Source organism: Macaca nemestrina, chromosome X (genome assembly GCF_043159975.1).
Source record: "Macaca nemestrina isolate mMacNem1 chromosome X, mMacNem.hap1, whole genome shotgun sequence".
NCBI lineage: Eukaryota > Metazoa > Chordata > Mammalia > Primates > Cercopithecidae > Macaca > Macaca nemestrina.
In genome coordinates this window covers 36,697,758-36,717,125 of record NC_092145.1, presented here as the reverse complement: position 1 = coordinate 36,717,125, position 19,368 = coordinate 36,697,758, and the positions used below count along the sequence as shown (strand labels likewise).

The following is a 19,368-nucleotide window of genomic DNA, read 5'->3' as shown; positions in this document are numbered from 1 at the left end:
CGATGAAAATCTTGTAGGTGGGAAATCTGAAATAATTTCTTACAATAAGTAAGAAGAAGGAGATGCGGGAGTTCGAAACCAGCCTGACCAACATGGAGAAACCTCGTCTCTACTAAAAAAACACAAAATTAGCTGGGCGCAGTGGTGCATGCCTGTAATCCCAGCTACTCGGGAGGCTGAGGCAGGAGAATCACTTGAATCCAGGAGGTGGAGGTTGCAGTGAGCCAAGATCGCACCATTGCACTCCAGCATGAGCAAAAGAGTGAAACTGTGTCTTAAAAAAAAAAAAAAAAAAAAAAAGAAGGAGATGTTCTGTGCTTTTTAGCTTTCAGATCACATGGAAAAAATTCTATAAACAAAGAGACAAAGAGATATGAACCCTAACTTCCAATTTGGCCGTATCAAATTCATTATGACCTGTGGCAAGTCACTTGCCTTCTCTAGTGTTCAGTTGCCTCATTTGTGAAACCAGAGCTGACATGTAAGCTAACTTTCCTTCCTTCCTTCCTTCCTTCCTTCCTTCCTTCCTTCCTTCCTTCCTTCCTTCCTTCCTTCTTCCTTCCTTCCTTCTTTCCTTTCTTCCTTCTTTCCTTCCTTTTCTTTCCTTTTTTTTTTTTTTGACAGAGTCTTGCTCTGTTGCCCAGGCTGGAGTGCAATGGTGCAATCTTGGCTCACTGTAACCTCCACTTCCTGGGTTCAAGCAATTCTGCCTCAGACTCCTCAGTAGCTGGGATTACAGGCACGCGCCACCACGCCCAGCTATTTTTTTATAAAAAAAATTCTTAGTAGAGATGGGGGTTCACCATGTTGATCAGGCTGGTCCTGAACTCCTGGCCTCAACTGATCCACCCACCTCAGCCTCCCAAAGTTCTGAAATTACAGGCGTGAGCCACCATGCCCGGCTAAACTTTCTTTCAGTTGTGGATTTTGGCTACTCTGTATAGCAAGAGGAGGTCTTGCTTTCCATATCGATACCATTAATGTTCATGGTTCCTTTTTTTGCCCCGTAAGGACTGCAGATTTATGGGTCACCCCAGTTTATAAAATGAGACTATCAAATACAGAACAAATGCATGCTTTGGCCAAGCTTCCAGGCATAGAGTGTGTGCATGTGTATGTGTGCACGGGGTTGCTTACACCTTACCACAGGTCTCTGGCTTTGAATGGACTCTTTCCTCCCAGAGTTGCTCAGCAGTCCTTTCCAAGTACAAGACTGTCAACCATTTGTTATTTGTGTGCCCAGTCTCTGCTTTGTGAATGACCACAGTGCATGGCATTCCAACTGTTTCCTCTTGTCCCTCTGCACACTCCTAGGGCCAGAATGTTCACTGGCATGTTCAGTAAGATCTGTTCAAGCACTGTCCTGCTTATGTCACTGGAGGAGATATACTAGTCCTTGCCCTCTGAAGCTTCTAGCCTACATGGGAAGCCAGTACGAGGATGTGTGTATGTGGGGAAAGATGCACTATCATATGTGAGGGAGAGCCTGGGAGTTATGTGCTGCTTTTCTTTTTCACCCAGGCTGGAGTGCAGTGGTGTGATCTTGGCTCACTGCAACCTGGGTTCAAATGCTTCTCCTGCCTCAACCTGGGTTCACTGCTTCCTGGGTTCAAATGATTCTCCTGCCTCAGCCTCCCAAGTAGCTGGGATTACAGGCGTGCACCATGATGCCCTGCTAATTTTTTTTTTTTTTTTGTATTTTTAGTAGAGACGGGGTTTTGCCGTGATCCACCTGCCTCAGCCTCCCAACGTGCTGGGATTACAGGCATGAGGCTCCACACCCGGCTGCTGCTTTGATGTGTCTCCAGTATCTAGAACAGTCCTTGGTATGTGGAAGATGCCCAACAAATACATGAAAACGTGTAAAAATTGCTATGGTTTTCAAACTTGATATTGTAAGGGACAGTTTTTCTTCAATGAAATCATACCTGGAGGCTCACTTTTGTGAAACAGATGGATACAATACTGCCCTGCTTGAAGGGAGCTAGGATCAAAGCCTGCCTGCTTGTCTCCTCTGAGCCCCAGAGAGATTCTTAAGAGCCCAGTTGGGAAACTACTAGTTGAAAATGAGGGGCAGCTCAATCCTTGCTCTCTCTTCTTGGTTAACCTCAGCCACAAGGTGAGCCTAGCAAAATAAATGGAGGTTTAGAGAATCTGACACTCCAAAGGGAATATGTGCACCTGAAAAAGATGGTGTTAATCTCCCCCTTCCCCTCATTCCAGGGAGTCTCCAATTAGTAAGAGCAGAGGGAAGGAAGTTCTAAGTAGGAGATTTCTGAATTGGTTCACAAATGTATATCAATATAATGGTATTACTTGTTTAACTTAAAGAAAGAAAACCACTGTGATAATGTTTTTCAGCATTCAATAGAAACCCACTTGGTGTTGTCCTACGGGCAGTCTTGATTACAATGTAAAATTCCCTATGGAGTCTGGTCAGTGAGTAGCTGGTACTGCCATTTACACCAGAGTACCTTGCATTATCCAGAACGCTATTAACATTCCTGACCAAGCTCACGGTCAACCTTGTGCACCGGCAGCCAAGAGGGCCTGCCTAGAGAGAGCTTCTCTTCTCCATGCCTGCAAGACTGTGACTCTCTACCTGACCTGGCCCTCTCCTAGCCTCCCTACCATAACAGGGCAAGGGAGGGGAATCAACCCAGGGGATATTCCCTTGTCAAGGTCTTCCGCGGAGCAAAGCACATCCCAGATATGCATCTAGGAAACAATTTTGGGTAACAGACATATGTATATTTTTTAGATATGTCAAAGGGGTAAAGCTCTTTAATTAAGATGGTTTCATCATTATCTATCTCATGAATCTCTACCTTCCCCATCGAGTGTCCTTCTTCACAGGTGCCTGAAGGGGCAGGCAGATAATTAGTGCTGGGGATCTCATTTGATAGTAGGGGAAACTGAGAAGTGAAAAGAGCTCCCCTCAATTAGATAGCAAGTCACCAGGAACCCCAACTTCTCCCCTACTGTGTGGCACGGCCACCTCCTCCGCCTCTTAGCCAGTCCTCCAACTTCTACATCTTAAAAATGTAGCTCAGGGGCTGGGCGTGGTGGCTCACACCTGTAATCCTAGCACTTTGGGAGGCCGAGGTGGGCGGATCACCTGAGGTCGGGACCTGAGTTCAAGACCAGCCTGACCAACATGGAGAAACCCCGTCTCTACTAAAAATACAAAAACATTAGCTAGGTGTGGTGGCGCATGCCTGTAATCCCAGCTACTTGGAACGCTGAGGCAGGGGAGTCCCTTGAACCCAGGAGGCGAAGGTTGCGGTGAGCTGAGATCGTGCCATTGTATTCCAGCCTGGGCAACAATAATGAAACTCCGTCTAAAAAAAAAAAAAAATCTAGCTCAGGTCTGACCCGACTAAATGGACAGCCTTCCATTGACTTCCTATCCCCTCAACCCCCGTTAAAGCCACCATCTACAGCATTTGGACTAGTCATTTGTACTTAAGTAACTGAGTACTAGTCATTTGTACTTAAGTAACACGAAATTTGGTCTTAGGATCAAAGCCACTCAAGGTTAGAGCTGGAGGGAACCTTGGAGATTAAGAGAAACTAAGGTTTGGAGAACCCACCTAAGGTTTCATAGCAAATATGTGACAGATCCAAGGCTTCAAGCCAATTTTTCCAATGTGTTCCTCATGCTTTCCTGGCTACAACTAGTTTCTCTATTTCTTCTTCTTCCTCTCCCTCTCCTTCTCCCTCCTTCTTCTCCTTCTCCTTCTCCTTCTTCTTCTGTGTGTGTGTCTTTTTCCCCCTATATGATGCTTCCTTTCTGCCCTGTGACCCTCTCCCCCTGTCCTGTCTTATTAGAGAGAGGCTCTACAGCTAGCTGCATAGTACCTATTCTCTGGGACCTTGGTGTTGATCTAAGGCTGGTTTAACTACCTAAAGAGAAGCAGAGCCCTGAGGGGGCCTGCCATAACCCAGCTCTGAAACATGACTTAATCCCAAGTAAGATAAGCTCTGACATTTGTTCAGAAGGAAAAATGATGGATTCCAAAGTTTGGCTTCTCCAAGGTCATCCAGCTAAGAGATGGCTGCAGCAGGAGGCAACAATATGTCTTCAGGCCCCTGGGGCGGCACCCTGGCACTGCCCAAGAGCCTGCAGGCTCTGAAGGCCAACTGAGCCAGCGGCAAGCCTAGTCGCTGCCTCCCTGCTTGGAGCAGTGCGACCATACCGTTTTCTGTTGGCTCATTTGTGAGCTTAGTTCCCATCCTAAATGTGGGGATTCAAGGGAGGCAAAGAGTGTGCAGTTGGCCACCCTGCTCGCCTTCAGGAAGCGTGTGGGACACCGTCGAGGCCCCCTAGCCATTGTAAACCAGGCACTGAGGCTCGTGCCCAGTTGTACCCCTCCCGCGCAGCGCTCAGGAGCGACAAACCTGGAGGCTATTCAGTCAGTCACTGGGCTGTGCCAGGATTCGCGGACTTTCTCCTGAGCAGCGCTCTCAGTTAGCGTCTTCCGCCTGCCACTCTCGCACGCCCCCAGAGTACCCACCGACCCCAGCAGGCCGGGTACTCCCGGCCGCGCGCATCCGGCCAGTGGCTCCAGGGGCGGGCCTGGTATGTCTCCAGCTGGGCGCCCGCCGCCCGCCCCAGCGCTAGTTCTGGCGTTGAGGGGAGAGAGGTAAGGAGGGGAGTTGGCGGGACATCTCCCTCCCAGGGCTGAGCTGGCAAGTGCATCTTCTCTGCGAGTTCCTCACTGTCCAGCGAGCGCTGCCCAACTTCTGCGCCGGTGGGACCCGCTGCTCTGAGTCGCTCTTGGCACGGAAGACCAAGCACCCTCAGAAACCGCATTTACCACGTTTGTGAGGCTCCTGAGAGAAGGCAAGAAACCCAGGCGGGGCTCCCAGGGCTCTCGGGCTGGAGCTGGGTTGTGTGTGTGTGTTGGGGAGGGGGCGGGAGGGCTTCATGGATACCCCTCCCAACCTGCTTCCTTTCCCTGACAGCAGCCATCTCCCCCAAAGGGAAAGCCTTAGGCGTCCCGGAAGACCCCGCGGACTGTGCACCTCGAGGTACCAGCCTCTCCTAGGAGGAGTAGGGGGCCGCTGGTCAGCGGCTGGCAGAGGGGACCTGTTTGCTGGCCCGTTTGGACGTGGGATGGGGTGGGGTTTGGAGACTGAGAAGCCCAAGAGAAGACACTGAGTTTCTCCCCACCCCCCAACTCCACTTCCGATAAAGAACCAGGTGGCGAGGAGGAATAAGGCGACGTGTAAACACAAACAACCTCAAAAAGAAGCCAAGAAAAGCGAAGCCCAAAGAAGCAAGAGCAACACTGTTACAAAACTGTCTGGTTTTGTAACAATTTCCCCGCCGCCGGCCAATGAGCAGCGTGGCGGCAGGTCACGTGGTACCGTTTTATATAACACTTTGCTGAGACAAGACAGTTATTAGGCGGCGCGGGGCGCCCGGCATGGAGCTCCCGGAGGCGCGGCAGGGTCCGGAGCTTGGTGGCACGGCGGCGGTGGCTGCCCCGATTTCCTCCAGCTGCCACTCTTTGCTTCGTGTCCCCAGTCCCTAGACGCCTCTTCCCCTCCCGTGTCCCTCTTCCTATGGAGTCCTTACGGACCGAACAGATGCTGAGCTTGCCCGCCGAGGTCAGCAGCAACAACTTGGAGCCGGCGGAGCGAGGGGCATCAGCGGCCCAAGTAGACATGGGCCCCCACCGAGAGGCGGCTGCAGAGAGCCCGGCACCTCTACCGACGCGGGAGCCAGAGCAAGAGCAGTCTCCGGGAACCTCAACGCCGGAGAGCAAAGTCCTGCTCACGCAAGCAGACGCCTTGGCGTCCCGGGGGAGAATCCGGGAAGCCCTCGAGGTGTATAGACAGCTCTCCGAGCGGCAGCAGCTGGTGGCTGAGCAGCTGGAGCAGCTGGTGCGCTGCCTGGCGGAGAAAGTCCCGCAAGGCGAGGCGCTGGCGCCAGCGCCCCCGGGCGAGGGTAGCACTGCAAGCGGCGCCGTGGCGGCGGAAGAGACTGGGGCCGCCGCAGCCGCGGCGGCCACCGAGGTGTGGGACGGCTTTAAGTGCCGGAAATGTCATGGGTTTCTATCAGACCCCGTGTCCTTGTCGTGTGGCCACACCTTTTGTAAACTGTGCCTGGAACGTGGGCGGGCCGCCGACCGGCGCTGTGCGCTGTGCGGGGTCAAGCTCTCTGCGTTGATGGTGGCCACTGGGCGGGCGCGTGGATCCCGGCGGGCTGGGCAGCAGCCGCCGCCGCCGCTGCGAGTCAACGTGGTGCTCAGCGGCCTCCTCGGCAAGTTGTTCCCAGGCCCGGCGCGGGCGTCGCAACTCCGGCACGAGGGCAACCGGCTGTACCGCGAGCGCCAGGTGGAGGCGGCGCTGCTCAAGTACAACGAGGCAGTTAAGTTGGGTGAGTTCAACGCGCTGCCGGGCCGGGGCTGGGGCTCGGTGGCTACACGAGGGAGCGGGAGAACAAACCCCCTAGCGAGATGGGATTTGGACCAGGGCAGAAAAGGGGGCGGGGGACCTATGGACTGTGGCCGGGGTGGGGGAGGGGTGGTTCTGGGACTGGGTCTCTGAGTTTGTCCTGTTTTCACTGCTTTAGCTGTCTTTCACTGTGTTTGTGTTGATCTCCGTTGCTTTTTGTCTTTTCCTGCTACTTCTGTTAGCTTTTGTGTTCCTGTTTCTCAGTCCCCATTCTTTGCTTTTGGTTCTTTTTCTCCGTCTCTTTGCATCTTTGTCACTGTTTCTTGCTCGGTGTCACTGTCTCTGTTTTTCTGACTCTCCTTCTCCCGCTGCACTCCTGGCCTCCTCTTACACCTGCTCGCACCTTCCCAGCGAGGAGAGGAACTTCGCGCGCTCCTCGCACTCGCGCCTGGTCCTCCGGGCTGTAGCCAGCCCGAGATGTCCGGTCGGCGCCTGCGTCCACCGCTCGCGCCACCGGGTGTTGCCCCTTCCGGGGCCGCGGCTCCCTGTGGGGTGGGTCCGGCGTGGAATTAGGTCAGGAGAGCACTGGTTGCATAAGGGCCGCGAGCGGCCCGGGTCGGGCGCCCCTCCCCCGCGCGAGCGGGCGGGATTGTGTAACCGCTGAGGTAACTGAAGTGGGCCACCACGCTCGCTTCAGAAACCATCCCACGAGCGTGTGCGGGGGGAGGGGGAGCGCTTGCGCCCCGCTGCCCTGTGACTCATTGTCACCGCTTCCTATCACACGATCCTCGGCTGAAATAGATGTCCCCCCTCCCCGCCCGCCCCGCCAACCCGTAGCCTGTGCCCTCGCCTTGAACCCCTTTAACCTGGCCAGCCCGGCGGGAGGCCGGGCCCGGCAACTGCTTGGGGATCCCCGGGGATCGTGGGCTGGCTACGAATGGGTCACGCCTCTGTCCCGCTTTCCAGTGCCACCTGGGAGGGTTGGGTGGGCTTTGCAGCTTCAAGGGCAACGTGGGCAGTCCCACATATCCAGCTAGACTAGGGCACCCGAATTTCACCAGGGAGACGCTCTCTCCGAGCCACCGTGCCTGGACCCAGGAAGTGGCAGCTGAGCCGCCAGCCGGTGTTGCCCAGCTCGGGCAGTCTGCCAGGAGCTCGGTCGCGGGGCGCGGTGTCTGGCGAAGCATGCCGGGGAGGAGGCAGCAGGGCTGGGCAGGCAGGGCCCTGGGATCCGAGGGTGTCCTGGACCTGACTCTGGAGTGGAGGAGGGGTGTGGGCCGGAGTCTCCACGTGTTGAATCTCCACTCAAGCTTGCAACAGGTAATGGGGAGAGGAGGAGGAGGAATGAGGACTGACAGGGCAAAGCTGGCAGCTAGAGAAGGGGACCCCTCTAGCTCCTGTCTGTGCACAAGCAAGGCGGACTGTGAGCTGCCACCAGGCTGGAGTGTGCTGCAGAAGAGAAAAGACAGAAAAGACTGTAAACAATTTGCTAATGTCTTAAGAGCAAGTAATGGGCACCCAAGCAAGCCCTCAGCACACCCCTGGGGAAAAAACCATCAAAGCCTGTTGCCACAGAGGAAGCTAGAGCCCAGATCTTGGGGAAGAGCAGGGCAATATGAATGAGGCAGGTGGAGGCCACTTAACTCCAGATCTCTAAGGCAGGTTTCATACCTCTTAGCCACCCCCCCAAGGGCCAGGAAAGCCCCTTCCTGCCCTCACCCTCCTATTGCCACCACATTCCCCTGGAGGTTCTTCCTTGCATCTTTGTTAATCCCCTTAGAGAAGTCAGGGTGAAAATGTCAAGGCCAGCTTTACCCTTCTAAGAGGAAAGGAGGCTCTCTGTTCTGGAAGATGGCCATTGTGTCCGCATTATTCCAAGTACTGTACACACCTTCAGTAAAAGGAACCTACCTGCTCCCCACATCCCAGCTTCAAAGCTTCGAAGTCTGACCAGTTATCAGTGACTGCCCAGCTAGCTGTGTGACCTTGAGAAGATGCCTTCCCTTCTCTGGGCTTGATTTTCCCCATCTGAAGAATGGGTTGATTGAGCCAGATAATCTCTAATAGCCTGTCCAGCTCTGACATCTAGTAATTCGGAGTTTTTGGTGAGCGCCAGCCTCACCTTATTCCCAGAAAGCTTGTCCAAGTTCATTTACATTTGACCATGTGAAATGAGAGGATGGGACCATGTAAATGTATTTCCATTTTCTTCAGGGAATCTTCATATGTGCTGGGCTTTGTAGACTAAGATGTTGTTAATGTCATCAGTCATTGCCACCTGGAAAACTAACTTGGATTTGTCTTCTTGGTGGTTCAGATAGGGGTCACATCTGCCCACCTCTCTCTCCTTCCTACCTGGCCTGTTTTCTTGTTGGTAATACTGTACTCATAAACCAGGCTGCCAGGCCCTAGCTGTGTGTAGCCACATCTCATCTATGTCAAAGTGTCTAATGCATCACTGACACCACGGGGCCTCTAATGAACTGCTTGTGAGCGGGGGCAAAAATGACTTTGCAGCTGGGGAACCTCAGGCCCAGACTGGCTGGGGGTGTAGAAAGCAGGACAATATTAGGACTAGAAATAGAGCCTAACCCTTTTGATCTCCAGTAGAAAAGTCCTAGAAAACTTGTCATTTCTCAAGATCCATACTCATACAGGACTTAACACCTGCTTGCACTGGGGGCTGTTAATAAGGGTTTTTCTTTCTTATTTTCGCAGCTCCGAATGACCACTTGCTTTATAGCAATCGGTCTCAGATTTATTTCACCTTGGAGTCTCATGAGAACGCACTGCATGATGCAGAAATAGCATGTAAGCTCCGCCCAATGGGTTTTAAGGTGAGTGTGGGATGGGAGAGGTGGGAAGGGGTTGTACTGTAGACAGGAATTGGCAGGAAGGGTTGCCTCCCTGGAGCGTAGGGGCTCTAGAGCTCAAGCAGAACAGGAAGAAGGCTTTGCAAAAGAGCCAGGGTAAAGATCCCTGGGCAAAGGGTGACTCAGGTCTGCAAAGGAACTGGATTCTTCCCCAATTCAGTCTTCAACTGATGACCTTCAGAACAGCCTGGGCACAGTGACTCTCTAGAATATGCACTTGGGAGCCAGACTGCCTGGGTTTGTGTCCCAACTGCTACTTTTATGACCTTCGTGGCCTTGGACAAATGACTTAACTTCCCAGTAGTTTATCATCACCTCATCTGTAAAATGGGGGATATTCAAAGCAGCTACTAAATAGGGCTGTTGTGAGGATTACATAAGCTAATAATGTAAGGTGCTTAGAACAGTGTCTGGCATGTAGCACTATATAAACGTTTTCTTTCTTTCTTTCTTTCTTTCTTTCTTTCTTTCTTTCTTTCTTTCTTTCTTTCTTTCTCTCTTTCTCTCTTTCTCTCTTTCTCTCTTTCTCTCTTTCTCTCTTTCTCTCTTTCTCTCTTCTCTTTCTCTCTCTCTCTGTTTTCTTTTTTTTTGAGATGGAGTCTCCCTCTCATGACCAGGCTGGAGCGCAATGGCACGATCTCGGCTCACTGCAACCTCCGCCTCCCAGGTTCACGCCATTCTCCTACCTCAGCCTCCCGAGTAGCTGGGACTACAGGTGCCCGCCACCGTGCCTGGCTAATTTTTTTGTATTTTTTTAGTAGAGACAGGTTTTCACCATGTTAGCCAGGATGGTCTCGATCTCCTGACTGTGTGATCTGCCCGCCTCGGCTTCCCAAAGTGCTGGGATTACAGGTGTGAGCCACTGCGCTGGCTTTTTTTTTTTTTTTTTTTTTTTTTATTGAGACGGAGTCTTACTCTGCCTCCCACACTGGAGTGCGGTGGCGTGATCTCGGCTCACTGCAACCTCCATCTCCCAGGTTCAAGTGAGTCTCCCACCTCAGCCTCCCGAGTAGCTGGGATCATAGGCGTGTGCCACCATGCCCGGCTAATTTTTGTATTTTTAGTAGAGACGGGGTTTTGCCATGTTGGCTGGTCTCAAACTCCTGGCCTCAAGCAATCCACCTGCCTCAGTCTCCCAAAGTGCTGGGATTACAGGCGTGAGCCACCGTGTCCGGCCTACATAAATGTTTTCTATCGCCATCATTATCATCATTTTCCAGGGACATTAGAAAGAGGAAGGTGAGAGTGGTGTTGCTGGCCTGGTGCTCCTGAACCTCTACTGATAGCCAGGCTCCTTGGCAGCTTAACCAGTTTTCTCTGAAGGGATCCTCACACTCACACAATGGTTGTGCCATTTCAAGTCCTTAATATAGTCAGTCAGCCTGCCAGTGTCCCCAAGGATTTAGGTCAGATGGGGGGTGAGAAGAAAAACAGCCTGGACACCTCTCAGGATGCCAGGATGCAAAGTGTCACTTTCCGTATCTTTGCCTGGCTTCAGGACTGGCCCTCAGCCATATGTCAGTACTTTGTTTAGAAGATTAGATTTGAGCCTGTGCTCTACTACTTGGAAACCATGGGGAGGTGACTTCACTCTCTGAACCCCAAGTATCCTTGTTTGCAAAATGAAGCTATTGGTATCTGCCCTGACTGCCTCGCAATGATGCAGTGAGGGTCAAAAGTGAACGTGGCCAAGAGGACATTCTGCAAGCTATAAAGATTGCTGGGTGTAATGCTCTCTCTCTACACAACCCAAGGATGCCTTCCTCAGAAAACCAATGTATCCAAGTTCAAGTCCATGATCCCTTATCTGAATCTTATAAGATCAGAAGTGTTCAGAATCCAGAATGTTTTATATTTTGCAAGGACCATATATTAGGTCTCAGTGAGCTCTGGATAGCTTCCTGTAATCAAACACACTATCCAGCAGATTCTGTGAAAATTCACACTCAGTGGGCTAAATATTTTTAAACACTTTATATCAGTTTAGGTCAGGTTTTGCCATCTAATGAATTTTGATGTCGAGTTTATGAAAACAATGGATTATCAGAACTTTTTTGGATCTGGAAACCAGATAAAGCATGTGGACCTGTGTACTCTGCCATGAATGTCAGTTGAATATTGTATGTTCTTTCCTGAGAAGGTTTTCATGAGTGATGATGAATTAGTATGTTTTTTTTCCCCAAGGAACACATTTAGTGTTTAATACAAGGCACCAGTGTCTTAACCCAAAGGAGCTTTAGTGGGGGCACTTTCGGTCTCCCAGTAGTGCAAGTCAGGGAGCTGCCTAGGAGTAAGAGGACTTGCAGCTCTTTCCACCTCCACCCTAAGCCTAGATCTTACGGCTAAGAACCTAGATAGTGTGGTGAGAAGCAGAACTGAGAAGCAATGAAGCATTTTGGGTGTGAAATGGGAAAAGTGATTTCCCCAGTGAAGGAAGAGTTGATGAAAGTATTAAATAGGAGTTTCATTTCCCCATAGTGATGAAGTGATAGGTGGGGGCAGTGATGAGATAATTTATTGTCTTGGGGGTTAAGAGAAGACTGGAAGTGATGCATATAATTCAAAACCACCTCCCACCCTGATTTGCATATTTCCCAACATTTCTGTGTAAAATGCCCCAAGTGTAGGGGTTTAATCTGGCAGCCCTATTCTCTATTCCAGCCATCCAGACAGAGTGTGTGGTACTCTGCACATCCTGCAGGTGATACAGCTCTCAGTGGTGTGAGCTGGTTGCCCTGAGCAGGTAGAGTTTATGGGTTGGCCAGGCGCGGTGGCTCACGCCTGTAATCCCAGCACTTTGGGAGGCTGAGGCAGGTGGATAACTTGAGGTTAGGAGTTTGAGACCAGCCTGGCCAACATGGTAAAACCCCATCTCTACTAAAAATACAAAAATTAGCCGGGCATGGTGATGCATGCATGTAGTCCCAGCTACTCAGGAGGCTGAGGCAGGAGAATCGCTTGAACCCAAGAGGCGGAGGTTGTAGTGAGCCGAGATCCACCACTGCACTCCAGCCTGGGTGACAGAGCAAGATTCTAAAGGAGTATATGGATTGCTACTTGATATGATTAGTGGGATCACACAGAGGCCTTTCCAGTCTCCCAACACTTCTCCCCTCTAGCTGCCCTGTGATGTCATGCAAGCCTTTCCCAAAACACTGCTGGGAGAAGCAACAAGGGAGGCCATCAACATCCATGTATCAGCCAAGACAAGGCTTCAGAAGGAGCTGGGGGAATGCAGAAAGGTCCTCGAGAGGTTTGGAGCAGGGGCCACTGCTCAAGAAGGCAGCTTCAGGGCAGCCCCTGCAGCCAGGCCATAGCCTGAGGGCTCTGGGGCCTGCAAAGAGGCATGTTAGAAAGGAAGGCAGGGGAGTATCCAGCAGCCACAACCTGGATCACTTCATTCACTAAGTTAGGCTTAGTGCTGCCAATGGAGGAGGCAAGGGAGCAGGCCACTGGGTGGAGGGACGTCCTAGATGACTCAAGTGAAATGCTCTTCAAGCCAAGTTGCTAGTGTCCACCTGTCTCAAGACACACACAGAGGGCAGCCCTCTCCCCCAACTACTATTTTTTCTTCCTTCTTTCCCAGGATGTTTCTCTGCTCTCCCTAGAGTGTCTTTCCCAGAGTAGTTGGGCTTGGGCCCTGAGGAACCATAAACTTCTTCATACTTTTTAAAGTATGTGGTGAGGGAGCAGCAGTGATCCAAGCCCCTAGGAGAGTAAGCATCTGCTCAGCCCCTGGTTAGCCCTCTGAAGGGCAGTCTGCTTTGTGGAGAAGAGCATCCTGGGAGTCCTGAGACTGCAGTTCTAGTTCCAGCTTTGCCATTAGCTACCTTTGAGGTCTTGGGTAGGTCAGATCCCTTCTCCCGGGCTTCTTCTGAAAATTGATCAGTTAGTTTAGGTGCTCTTTCAAGCCACTACTGAGGACTAGTTCTTTACTTGAGAGACTAGTTCAAACGAAGGCATAGCTGGGCAGGCCCTGAAAGCAGGTTAGCATGTGGTCAAATAGGGGTTCTTGCTACATTTGATGGTCACTCCGTACAATGGTGGGGCACAGACAAGGTAGTGTGGCAGAGTGGTTAAGAATACAGGCTTTGGTATCAGTCAGTCCCAGGTTCAAACCGATTCCACAATTTACCAGCTGTGTTACATTGGGCAAGTTAAAGTTTCTGGGTTTCAGTTTTGTCTTCTTTATAATGGCATTAGAACAGTTGCCTACATTTTAGGGCTGTAGATAAGAGAGTCCTTTTAAAATGTTTTACACAACAGAGAGTGCTCTGGGTTAGTTATTGTTAGAGCAGTAGTGTTAATAGGCTGAATAAAATGGGATTGAATGCTAATGTTTCCTTCCAGGCACATTTCAGAAAAGCCCAAGCCTTAGCCACCCTAGGCAAGGTGGAGGAGGCACTAAGGGAGTTTCTCTACTGTGTATCCCTTGATGGAAAGAACAAGAGAGCAAGATGTGAAGCCCAAAGAGTGAGTTGAAATGACATCAGGTCCAGCTGCCTATTGGACCCTCACCTCTCTGTCTTCTCTAGGAAGGGGAGTGAGGGTGCTGTCCTCCCTGGCATTTGGGGTCCTGAGTGGGTGGTTCCCTGGGTTAAGGGGACAAAAGGGAGAAGGGAGTGCTAATTGATTGCCCAGAAACACCGTCCTTCTGGTGTGTATGATCAGATTGGGCAGTTCCTACATTTTTGTAGGAGCCTGTGAGGAATGTTCTTGCTTCTTTGACTCAGGGTCTGGATTGTCAGTGGGAGAAAAACCAAAATCAAGTACATTAACATGGGGATTGAGGCTCACTGAGGACATTCTGGCTGTTGATGAGAGATCCAGGGTGTGGGGCTACCTACTGTTACATAACTTTTCTTTGGCTGAATCACAGTTTTCACCATCCACACATGATAACCAGCCCCTGGGAAGGGACGTTGGTGGTCCCCACCTCTCCTATCACCATACACAGAACTCCAACCTTCAGCTCCTTTGCTAGAAATAAAACACACTGCCTCACAAATGCTAGTCAGAGACCGTTACAATGGAATGCAAACAGTCATTCCAACTCCTGGGTCCCAGGAGAATGTGGTAGTTATAAAAGAAAAATGGTGTGAAATACCGAGAGCATGAGTGAAGGCTCAGGCATCTTCAATTCGTGGACTTTGTTGTTTATTGTTTTACAGTTTACTCTGCTGGTGTCTGGGTAATTGGCCTGTGAGTTGGATTCTGACAGTTGGAGGTTGTCTCTGCTCTCCTTGTGCCCCACCCGCTATTCACTGCCGAGCCTTACGGTTTCTGTCCCAGTGTGGTTTGGCAGAGAATTGGATAAAGAAATTGAGCAAGAGACAGAACTGGTTTCTGAAGGCTCTAGAAAGGAATGGTTAGCAAAATCGATGAACTAAGGGAACTGGCCCTGGATTTTCTGTCTCTCACAAAGGATCTCCTTTCTGGGAAGTTGCTTTGAATTGGTTTGAGTATGTGAAAAAGGTGTGCTTGAGAGGAGCATGGTTCGGGGAGAATTGCTTCAAGCTGTGGACCCTTCTCCAAATCTTAAGTGTAGTCCATGATGTAATGATAATAATAATAGCTAACATTTGTTGAGAATTTCTTCTACGTTAGACACTGTGCTAGGCGTTTTATGTAGAGTAGATTATTTAAACCCCACTACATTCCTGAGGCTAGGTTTGGTTATTTATCCTCAGGTTACAGATGAGACAGATGAAGCTCGGGCTTGCTGACTTTCCCAAGGTCATGCAGCTGGTGATTGGTGGGAAAGTATTCAAACCCAAGTCTATCTGCTTCCAAAGCCTGGCATCTTAGCTGCTCTGCCATCCTGCTTCCCATGAGGACATGGCCACAGCCTCAGCACTCACTGGTGATGCTGGGTCAATAGTAGCAATGGAACTTTCCAGTTCCGTGATGAACAAAGGCAGTTAGAAGAAACTTGTCTTTGGGAACAGAGCGTGCAAAGGCCAACAGAGGCAGGTCTTAGACCCAAGGAGGAATGGTTTCTTGACTCCTGTTTGTCCATTTCCCAGTTGGCCTGAGATGTTTTTGGTGTCATCAGTTGGGCTGACCTGTCTCTCCAGTCTGCTTTCATAGACAAACTGTTGTCATTTCCACAGCTGCCTAATGGTTTGAGGCAAGGCATTGTGTGAAGCTCTGGAGACTCAAAGAGGTGTAAGTCACAGTTTTAGTCTTCAAGGAATTTACAGTCTTGCATTTGTTAACATAAATGCCAGATGATGCAAGCGAGTGTATGCCCATGATGAGTGTTACAGAGTTCTGAAGTGAGGGCAAGAATTTAGAGGCGAATTTCCACTGAGTGTGATGAGGCCATGGCAGCGATTAAGAACGTCGAGAGTCCTCAGTTGTGTTTATTTACTAGATCATTCCAGTTTTAGGGCTAAAGATTTGACAGAGATGATGCAGGTTGAGTTGACATTAATAAGCTGCCTTTGAACTCACAGGCTTGTGTTTCTTTTTAATGTTTGTTTTTGCTGCAGATTCTTTTTCCTCCTTCTTGAGCTATTTGGGCCTTTCTAAGGCTGAGGCTGAAGTGTAGTTGACTTTCATTCATGTGGAGTGATCATTCTCACTGAGAATTGACCCTAACCTTTGTTTTCCAATGCCATTGAGAAGGCACAGAGAGAGATCGCAAGTAGTAAAATGAAGAAGGGAACTGCTGTTGTTATTTCTGCTTTGTTTCCTTTGATTTCTCCCTTTTCCTTCCCACCACCCTCTGCCCTTTCATCCTTGTACCTTGTGATGTTGTGTGGCTGCCATTGAAGAATATTATGCTCTTTTTGGGAGAAGTCCAAGGATACTGCCTCCTCAGAACTGGCTTGGTCCTGTTGGGTCACTCATTAGGGCTTCAGAGGGCCAACCTTGGCTCCTGTGGAAGAGGGACCTCTGAAAGCTGGCATTTATGGCCCAGGGTGCTGTGAGTACCTCCCCATTTAACTCCTTTGCCAACTCATAACTGGAAAGTGGGTTTCTCAGAGCTGAAAGGAAACATAAGGATCAATCTGAGGACTTTGGGCCTGAATGCGAGGCCTCTCCCTGGACCCTGGGGTGGATAAGTGTCTTAATTCAATTCCATCCCGTAGGATGAGTATTTATTGGGTATCTGTTATGTGCCCTCTAGAAGCTGGCCATCTGGCGGGAGAGAAAGGCTTACATCTGTGACACATTTCTAGGATAACAACGTGGTGTTCAAGATGCTATATTATGGTGTACTCTCTACTGCATAGGACAGGACTGGAATAGTGAGAGAAGGTAGCACTTGAGCTGAGCTTTGAAGGCTGAGCAGGGTTTGGCTTCATGGCAAGTGCTGGCATCTAAAGGAACATCATGAAGAGACTGCTGGAGGCCAGAGAATGAATCAAACTGGAGTTTGGTGCTCTGTCAAATTTCACTGATGAATTAATACCCTAACTATGTATCCTCAGCACAGGACTGGAGCATCCCTTAGTGGGTCTCCAAATACTGCAGGAGCTGCTGGGTGATAAGCACTGGAGTAGGTTTTAGAAGCAAAGTCACCTGCTCTCCTTGTGTTACATGTTTCAGTATATGGAAACACACATACACACACACACACACACACACACACACACACACACACACTCACACAATCCTTGCCGGTACAGGGGAAACTTGGGGCAAGAATGTGGACAGTGAATGGTGCAAGCTACATTAGAATGCACATCTACCCTCCCAGCTTATCCAATTGCAAGGGAAAAGAGCAAGAGACTGGAACCTCCTTGCACCTAGTACTTTAACTTAACCTAACATCCTCTGGGAGGCAAAGGCCAGAATAGGGGAGGCAAGGCTGGGAGAAGAGGGAGGAAGCTGGTGTTCTGTTTTTCCTAACGGTTAACTGCTCAGGTTCCCAGCTTTGAAGGGATTAAAGATCCAGGGGTGATGGTGGGGAGAGGAGGAAGCAAAATGGATGATGGAGAAAAGAAACAGTGAGGATCCTAGAAGACATTTGTAGACTTCTACTCACTGAGGTATTATGAACTTCAAGTTCTCCAACTGAGGTTTCTCTCCTGACTTCACCTCTCTGTCTCTTTCCTCCTAGATGAGTTTTAAAATCCCACTGCAGATATTTCTGCGGAGTGTTAGCACCAGCATCGTGGCTCTTAACCTTGGCTAGGCAACAGAGGCATCTGTAGTGCCTTCTCAAAATCCAGATTCCTCGGCCACACTTCAGACCTGGGGGAGATGGTAGTAGAAAGTAGAGACCTAGATTTTTCATAAGTTCCTCAGTTGATTCTGATGGCTGCTGAAGCGAGGACCCCTGCCCCAGTGTGGTGTGTTGGGGACACTGGTCCAAGGCTTCCTCCCTGGAGTTCTGCCCTAAAAGCTGGCTCCCTCACCCCCGCCCTTCTCCCCTTCACCTGGGCACCTGTAGAAACTTAAGTAGTGAAGTCTTCTGTTTTATGTCACAGCTTCTCCTTAGTTTCTTTTCACCATCAGTCCCGGGGGATTCTCAGGAACATTCTCCCGATATCCTGAAGCTGTTGGCACCTCACCCTAGATTAAAGGAAAACGTAGAGTCAATGACTACTGAAGTTACCAGCCATAATCTGCCAAGGTTGTTACAGGTAAAACTCAACTCACCCAGCTCGCTCGTGACACTTCGTTTGGCTGTTTTGTGGGCAAACATGGGGAGTGAGCCCTCCCTCTCCTATTTTGGTTCCTGAGAAAGAAGAAATTGAGTCACTAGTGGTTCTGTTCTTTGCAAAGAACCTCTTAAAGATGCAGTTGTGAATTTCAGGCATGGTCCCAGAATTATTCATTACGTTGAAAAAAAATTTTGAGACAGGGTGTCTTTCTGTCACCCAGACTGGAGGGCAGTCATATGATCATGGCTCACTGCAGCCTCAGACTCCTGGCCTCAAGAGATCCTCCCACCTCAGCCTCCCGAGTAGCTGGGACTACAGGCATGAGCCACCATGCCTGGCTGTTTTTTTTTTTTTGTTGTTGTTGTTGTTGTTGTTGTTGTTGTTGTTGTTTGGTAGAGACGGGGTTTCACCATTTTTGCCTAGGCTGGTCTCAAACTCCTGGCCTCAAGTGATCCTCCCGCCTTGGCCTTCCAAAGTGCTAGGATACATTTTTTTTTTTTCAGTTCTTGGTTAGATCCAGCCAAGAGAGATTTGACAGAACTAAAAAGGAATTGGCTCACTGCCCCTGGGCCGTACAATTTGAGTGGGTTTATAGGCTTTGGGGAGGAGTCTGGGAAGAGGGCCTGAGGATCCCTCCTTTCTCCCTCCTTTGGAGCTTTCGTCTGTTCAAACTGCTGGCCTTTGAGTGCCAGCACTTACCCTGTGCAAAGACAACTCTGTTTGATTCTCAAATGGACGTAATTTTATATTCTTGCACTATGCCTTATACATAAGTAAGCTTCCAATACATATTTGTAACAGAGAAGAGGAAAGAGATGTTGGAAAGAATGTTGAGTTGAAGGACCTGGGAGGAGGACAGGTATTTGTACCTTTCTTTGAAAACCAGAAAACAGAACACAAGAGAGATGGGCTCCAGGCCCTGGCTTTCCCGGCAGAGGGTAAGTGATCAGAAGTTGAGGATCAGAAGCGCAGACTCCAGGGGAGAGTTTAGCACTGAATGCCTGGGCACCTTTAGGGGGCAGTTTTCCCTCCATTCATGCCCCATGTTCTTCTGTGTGTAAGCCCTGGACTCTCAAAAAAGGACTGAAATGCAGGTGTGCCCCGCTTTTGTTAAAAAACAGCAGAACTTAGAGGAGCTCCTGAAATCAGAGAACCCCCAGTGATTTCAATCATTAAGATCACTATTACATGATTGAGGATGCTAATACTGAACCCAAATGCCTGGAGTGACTTCTGATTGCAGCTCCATCTGAAAAGAAGAAAAATAGCAGCCTTGGCTTTCCAGTGTGAACTAGCTGGGGAACAAGGATTGGATTTCCACCCAAACTTTGCTTTGCAAAGCAGTATACTCCTGAGTGGCCAATGCCTTCGGTTCATCGAAAGTCAAGGTTGTAGTACTGCTGTTGTGCTGGAGAAAACCCTAACTCCCCAAGTGAGAGACAGAAAACCCACACTATTTTTCTCCTCACCTC

General features: G+C 49.9%; 1 protein-coding gene across 3 annotated transcripts in view; it reads left to right on the top strand.

Moving 5' to 3' along the window:
* The first annotated feature begins 5,290 nt into the window (after positions 1–5,290).
* Positions 5,291–19,368, top strand: part of LOC105468383 (LON peptidase N-terminal domain and ring finger 3) — a 50,143-nt gene continuing 36,065 nt past the window's right edge. The window contains exons 1-4 of one of the 3 annotated variants that reach the window (XM_011718498.3): positions 5,291–6,388; positions 9,124–9,242; positions 13,629–13,751; positions 17,720–17,875. In XM_011718498.3, coding sequence (XP_011716800.2) covers positions 5,572–6,388; positions 9,124–9,242; positions 13,629–13,751; positions 17,720–17,875 — 1,215 coding nt within the window. In that variant the 5' untranslated portion in view covers positions 5,291–5,571. The remainder of the gene's footprint in view (positions 6,389–9,123; positions 9,243–13,628; positions 13,752–17,719; positions 17,876–19,368) is intronic. The other 2 variants (XM_011718500.3, XM_011718501.3) reach the window with 2 other exon arrangements.